The sequence below is a fragment of the Salvelinus sp. IW2-2015 genome, linkage group LG36, assembly GCF_002910315.2.
Source record: "Salvelinus sp. IW2-2015 linkage group LG36, ASM291031v2, whole genome shotgun sequence".
In the NCBI taxonomy this organism is placed as follows: Eukaryota; Metazoa; Chordata; class Actinopteri; order Salmoniformes; family Salmonidae; genus Salvelinus; species Salvelinus sp. IW2-2015.
The window spans coordinates 4,874,024-4,880,746 of NC_036875.1; the positions used below are offsets into that span (position 1 = coordinate 4,874,024).

The 6,723-nt window shown below is 41.7% G+C and overlaps 1 protein-coding gene across 2 annotated transcripts; it reads left to right on the forward strand.

The window, feature by feature from the left end:
- The first annotated feature begins 1,186 nt into the window (after positions 1-1,186).
- Positions 1,187-5,456, forward strand: gpr18 (G protein-coupled receptor 18). 2 transcript variants are annotated; one of them, XM_023981517.2, is made up of 2 exons: positions 1,187-1,372; positions 3,832-5,456. In XM_023981517.2, the coding sequence occupies exon 2, from the start codon at positions 3,861-3,863 to the stop codon at positions 4,905-4,907; it is 1,047 nt and encodes a 348-aa protein (XP_023837285.1). In that variant the 5' UTR covers positions 1,187-1,372; positions 3,832-3,860; the 3' UTR covers positions 4,908-5,456. The 2 variants fall into 2 exon arrangements, with proteins under 2 accessions (XP_023837285.1, XP_023837284.1); XM_023981516.2 differs by having other exon boundaries at positions 1,244-1,372; positions 3,829-5,456.
- Positions 5,457-6,723: the final 1,267 nt, after the last annotated feature.

Consider the following 6,723-nt stretch of genomic DNA (forward strand, 5'->3'; position numbering starts at 1 on the left):
CCTCAAGACTTGTATTTGCTTGGACTTTGTAATCCACAAAGCTTGTTCATAAAAACGTATTCACGCACACACACACACACACACCACACACACACACAACACACCACACACACACACACACACACACACCAAAACAACACACACACACACACACACACACACAACCACACACACCACACCACAAACACACACCACACACACAACACACACACACACACACAACACAACACCACACACAACACCCACACACACACACAACACACACAAACAAACACAAACAACATCCCCTGCTATGTTTTCATGTCGGTCATCCTTGACCTTGAGGAATCTCACTCAAGGTGTGCAGACAGTTTGCATCCATTAAAAAGCTGTGGCTCTGTAAAAACCATCTCCCGGCATCAGCGTGTATTAAGTGTATTACCACCCGTTCTTATTTCCTGTTTATATGGCAACTACCTCAACATCCTGTTTTTAATTACTTCTCTCCGGCAGCATATGCTTCTGGTGGCAATCTGCTGCGGATTACTCCCCCAAGAGCTAATGCGCTGTGACAGACCCCACTTTTCCAATCAATAACTCTCCCTAAATCTGCCATCTTCTCCGCCTGCCAAAAGCACTACCCACTTCTAATCGCACATCATTTTCTTTAAGGGTGTCTAATTGYAGATTGAAGCTGTAGATCTTTCTTGAGTTCCCTGATAAAGAAAAGAGAGTCCGCACACACAGCAATAATGTGCGGGAATATAATCTCTGTATCTAAGTATACTTTTTGTCCAGCACCGGCTAACTAAAGTTTAGGAAATGYGTATCACTTTCTAGTGTTTCTTCCATAACTAACTACTAAACTCTTTAACAAAATATGCTATTTAGAGCCTAAAACGGTTCTTCAGCTGTCCCCATAGGACAACCMTTTGAAGAACCCTTTTTGATTCCAGGTAGAACCCTTTGAGTTCCATGTAAAACCCTTTCCACAAAATAGTTCTACCTGGAACCAAAAATGGTTCCACCTAGAACCAWAAAGRGTTTTTCAAAGGGTTCTCCTATGGGGACCGCCAAAAAAAAMCGTTTGGAACACTTTTTTCTAAGTGTATATCAACAGTGAAAACAATACAACACAGGAAGTGAAGGGGGTTTTACACTGTTGCACTGTAGCAACCAATAAAACGGTACTTCTGAAATAGCACTGTTTTCACTTCCCCCTTTGTGTGTTGAGCTCAACACTCCGAGAGAGAGAGACAGAAAGAGAGAGAGAGAGAGAGAGAGAGAGAGATATGGCTGCATGCCTCATCGTTTCACAAGTGTCTTGAAGTGCTTGTGAGGCCTCTTTGGTAGAATGCTGAGAGAGAGAGAGGACATGATGCAAATAAATGAGGTAAGTAGCTGCCTTTTTACTGAGCTCCCAGCGCTATCTAGATCTAGCTAATCTCTTCTGAAGAAATGTACTACATTTAGTTTTGAGATTAAATGGTACTTTTTGGGAATGTTTTAAAAAGATAAACAGAACGTATTGGTTGAACAAATACACATACGATTATAGGGAGAAGCATCTGTTTCTCGATTTTGTCTGTTGTCTCAGATGAAACCACACTGAGTGAAATCTTGATACATAAAAGTATAATTACAGTTGAAYAATATAACATGCTATAATATGATATGATTTTTGTCGTAATAATCAGACTTTTGGGCCTGCAGACCAGTTCTACTAAGCTATTCATTCTCGACACCAGCTCAATTTACAGATCTATCTTCAAACTCAAAGGGGAAGTTAAAGACATGCTCTGGAATTTGGCAAATAATTAGRGCTCTATTCAAATCAGATTCGCTTTAGCCAACATCTGCATAGTAGTTGTTTTAGCAGAACTGTGTTAGAGCTGTCAAATCCACAAGTGGCTCCATGCATTATACCTAAAGCGGAGTCACATTAACAGAAATCCTATGCAGCATATGTTTACMAGTTTGAACAACGGAATGTGAAATGTAATCTACACCTTTGATTGGGATGATAGAAATCCTCGTTATTTTGTTGAATGATTTTTCAATTTGGGTCGAATTATTTCTATATAGCCTACACTTTCTTGCGCGGAACTTCTAAAGCAAGTGGGGCCGGTGTGGCTTCGTAACAACGCGCAAGAGCAGCTACTCACCAATTCTGACGGCTTCAACGCAGTTCCACCACCGACATGCCAAAACATCTGCTATGCAGGTGTTCAATCTGGTCCTATTGCCGGTTAACGCTTGATCTGATTGAATCTAGGCCTTGGTGTTTTCTAAAACCTCCCGCTTTTGGKCTGGATGTTTCTATGTGTAGTTTATACATGCATCATCTATCTACTTTCAGAACTACTGGCTAAAAAGTATACGAAAGTCCTGGATAATCTCTTTAAGTGAGAGAGGGTTGCTAAACCATTTACAGTAAATGGTCCTCAAGGGTTTTCCAGTCAAGATAATCAAGTACTGTACTTTCACTTCTTTATCTCTTGTACTCTCTTCTCCTTTTCTGCTCTGATTCAAAACCCAGATTTCTCTCGTAAGCTTGTAAAAAGGGAACAGGGCTCAATGTCACGTGGATGTCTGTCTCTGTGCTCTGTATCTGTTACTGTAAGACGTATACACATGTTTACAGTAAGACAATTGTACACTCAAATTGTCACCTTCCTCTTCATCTACTGTTGATACTGCAGGTGCACAGCTGGGCCATTCTATAAATAGAGTGCCTTTTATGGTAGTGCAATTTTGTAAAAAAAAAAAAAAACGATTTATTTCAACAAATTTTAACATTTTGCCATAAAGAGCACATGTTCAACTTCATAACAAAATGTTTTCCCATCTCAAGAAGTTAAATTAAGAAAAATTACTATAAAAGTGATAGGGTTGGCTGTAACAGGGTTGACGATTTCAACTGGTTTCAACCGGTTCAAACGGTGCCCCGGGGCCCCAAATGCAGTACTCTGGCCCTGACTACAACCAGCTCACCTGCTTAAACACTATGGTTTGACCAGGCCTATTCAATGCTTTTTTGAAGAAGAAAAATTAAGGAATGGTTTTACCATATTAAAACGACAAATATAAATGAATAACTAATCACATTAAATACATCCTTATAAGTTACTTTCCCAAAGAAACCAAAGAATGATGAAAACTGGGTTAAAATCTTCCCAGAAGTTGGTAAAACATGATGTGGGACATTCCAAAATGGGGATTTTTTTCGATTTATTTTATATATCTTTATGAAAACACACTGTTATTGGATTTTTTTACTTGGGAATAGTTTTGTTAGAGTGAAGATGTMTGTGATCCAACTGGTTGAGTGTTTTACCAAAATTTACACACAATGTCTGAGGGACATGAAAAGGAACTCTATTCCTGGAATGACCCAGCTATTTTAAAGAAACATTMAAATGACCTAACAGCACAGACTGTGAATAACAGACACACATGAAGAATTCCGCCTTTCAAGATGCATCCTGTAAACTACCCTTGTATTTTGACTGCTCTAATCTCTTATTTTTATGTTTCTTTACATACATTAACCAATTGGCTCGATATTTCATGTGTTATTTTTCTGCAGACAGTATTTCGATAAGTCAGCAGACATATTATACGATTATTGCCACATTTATTTGATCATGTGACTTATGTGGTCTAGTGGTTTGTGTCACAGAGCATTGCACATGCATACCAGAGTTTACCAAGGGTTTGAATCCGACCCACTGCCCTTCTGAATCCCAACCTTTCCTGTCTTCTGTTCGGGTCCTAGTTGTTAAATAAAACTACAAAATCTGTATGTGTTAATGTTCATCCATTTACTTATCATGTGCTCTTTTTCAGCAGTACCATTTCACAAGGTAGTTAGATGCATCATGGGAGTGGATCAGAACTTATCTACAGTAGTGGACCTGAACACATCTAATATAACCATGGAGTACAGCTCAGCCCGCTCAGTGGAACAGGTCCCTACAGAATACCGCATCACAGGCCTGGTCTTCTACTGTGTCATCTTCACCATTGGCATAGTGGTCAACGTCACCGCATTATGGGTATTTGCCTTGACCACCAAGAGGAGGAACTCCGTCTCGGTCTACATGATCAACGTGGCCATAGTGGATCTCGTCTTTATCATCCTTCTCCCCTTCCGGATGGTTTACTATGGCCAGGACTACTGGCCGTTCGGAGACATCTTCTGTCGGGTCAGCGCGGCTCTGACTGTCTTCTACCCCTGCATGGCCCTGTGGCTCTTYGCCCTGATCAGCACTGACCGCTACGTGGCCATCATCCAGCCCAAACACAGCAAGGAGCTCAAGAACATCCCCAAAGCCCTGGTAACATGCATCGGGGTGTGGATCATGACCCTGGGTAGCACTGTCCCCTTGCTCTTCCCAGACCACGACCCGGATCGCTCCTCCAACTTCACCACCTGCATCAAGATGCGTGACATCATCCACCTGCGAACGGACAACCCCGTCCACTTCACACGCCTGTTCTTCTTCTTCCTGGTGCCGACCTGTATCATGATTGGTTGCTATGTGGTCATCGTGGATAATCTCGTCCACGGACGGACTTCCAAGCTCAAGCCCAAGGTCAAGCAGAAGTCCATCAGGATCATCATCACGCTCATCGTCCAAGTGCTGGTGTGTTTCGTGCCCTTCCACATTTGTTTGGTGGTTCTGTTGCTGGAAGGTGGTGATGGTTCGGACTACAGCACGTGGGGGGCCTTTACAACATTCCTGATGAACCTGAGTACAGTTCTGGACATTATTCTTTACTACATTGTCTCCAAGCAGTTCCAAGATAGAGTGATCAGTGTGATTCTGTACAGGAACTACCTGCGTAGCGTACGGAGGAAGAGCAGACGCACACACACAGGAAGTGTGAGGTCGTTCAGTAACTTGACCAGCGCCATGATCTGAAGGTGGAAACCAAACTCAACTGTGCAAAATAAGGTGACCCAGGGACTTTACAGATGCATATCTGGCAGACAGTGGCGGTCGGTGACATTTACAATGAGGGAGGACAATAMATTTTTTTATGAGCATGGCCTTATTTCTATTACAGCATATTGGATGATTGTCATTCATATACCATTCACCCAGCTCAATGTAACATCGATARGTTTAGGCTACATCCTACATGATATTCACATTTTCCTATCATGAGGTTGGTACAGCCTAGCCTATGAATGAAAGTTTACAACCACAGGTCAAGAGAAAGATTTGAGTTATCAAGGTGGCAGACAGTGACACATTCAATACCGTCTCGCACACTCTTGCCCACATCTAGCTGATCTATGGTGTAATCATTAGTCCAACAGTTGCAAACAAAAGTTTCTATTGGACATATGCCAGTACGTTTTTCCCCATTTCGTTCTGTTTGCTTCTGTTTAAGAAATGTTTTTCAACAGAATCGGCGGAAGGAATTACACCCCTGATCACACGCAAACACAGTTCACTTCACAGCAGCCACATACAAAGAGCATGAGCACAACACAACACATCAGCTGTCTGTGACCAGATGAAAAAACCTTCCCAAGCCAAAATGTCATATCATAACCGCTAACCGCTACACACAGCCTACATCGTTGTCACCATATTAGCTAACGTCATAGTCAACATAGCTACTACAACTAACATGTTAGTAAAATCATAGTACAATCATGCAGTGCGGTGTACAGTCAGCAAACTTGCTTCTCCTTCATTTTTAAAGAAATGAATGTGTTCAAAATTGTTAAACTATTGTCTTTCTTTCTCTTTGAGTCAGCTACTCACCACATTGTATGCACTGCAGTGCTAGGTAGCTGTAGCTTATGCTTTCAGTACTAGATTCATTCTCTGATCCTTTGATTGGGTGAACAACATGTCAGTTCATGCTGCAAGAGCTCTGATCGGTTGGAGGCAGTCCCCCAGAAGTTCATAATTACTGTGTAAGTCTATGGAAGGGGGTGACGACCATCAGCCTCCTAGGTTTTGTATTGAAGTCAATGTACCCAGAGGAGGACGGAAACTAGCTGTCCTCTCGCTACACCATGGTGCTACCCCAGAGAGTGCTGTTAAGGCTACTGTAGACCTTTGCAAAACAGTGTGTTTTAATAAATTATTTGGTGACGTGAATATATTTTGTATAGTTTTATCTAAAAAGGATAACTTTTTAATGTTTCACTTATTTCTATTTTCATGAAATTTGTTGAGGAGGATGGTCCTTCCCTTCCTCCTCTGAGGAGCCTCCACTGCTGGCAGAGTGTTCTAACATTGAATAAAGTATACATGTGTGTTCAGGTGTGTTCAGACTGGTGATTCAGTAACTTAATCCTCATTTACATTTGAAATTGTGGGTTGGAAGGGGGGTTAAGGGTCATGGCGAAGACTGGGTACAGGCCAGATACATAAACTCACCTGCCAAGGACTACTCTTCCCAAAATGGAAAGTGATAGCATTGGAAGGGGGGTTAAGGGTCATCGTGGGTTGGAAGGGGGGTTAAGGGTCATGGCGAAAGACTAGGTACAGGCCAGATACATAAACTCACCTACCAAGGACTACTCTTCCCAAAATGGAAAGTGATAGCATGCAAATGACTTACACACACTTGGCATGGTGTGTCAAACCTAACTAAATTGACCCATATGGTAAGGATCTATATGAATCATATAATGATTCGTATATGGGTACACCTGAAACATGTCTTCTAAGAAGTAGTCCACATTCATACAAAGGCATAATATAAGAACCATAA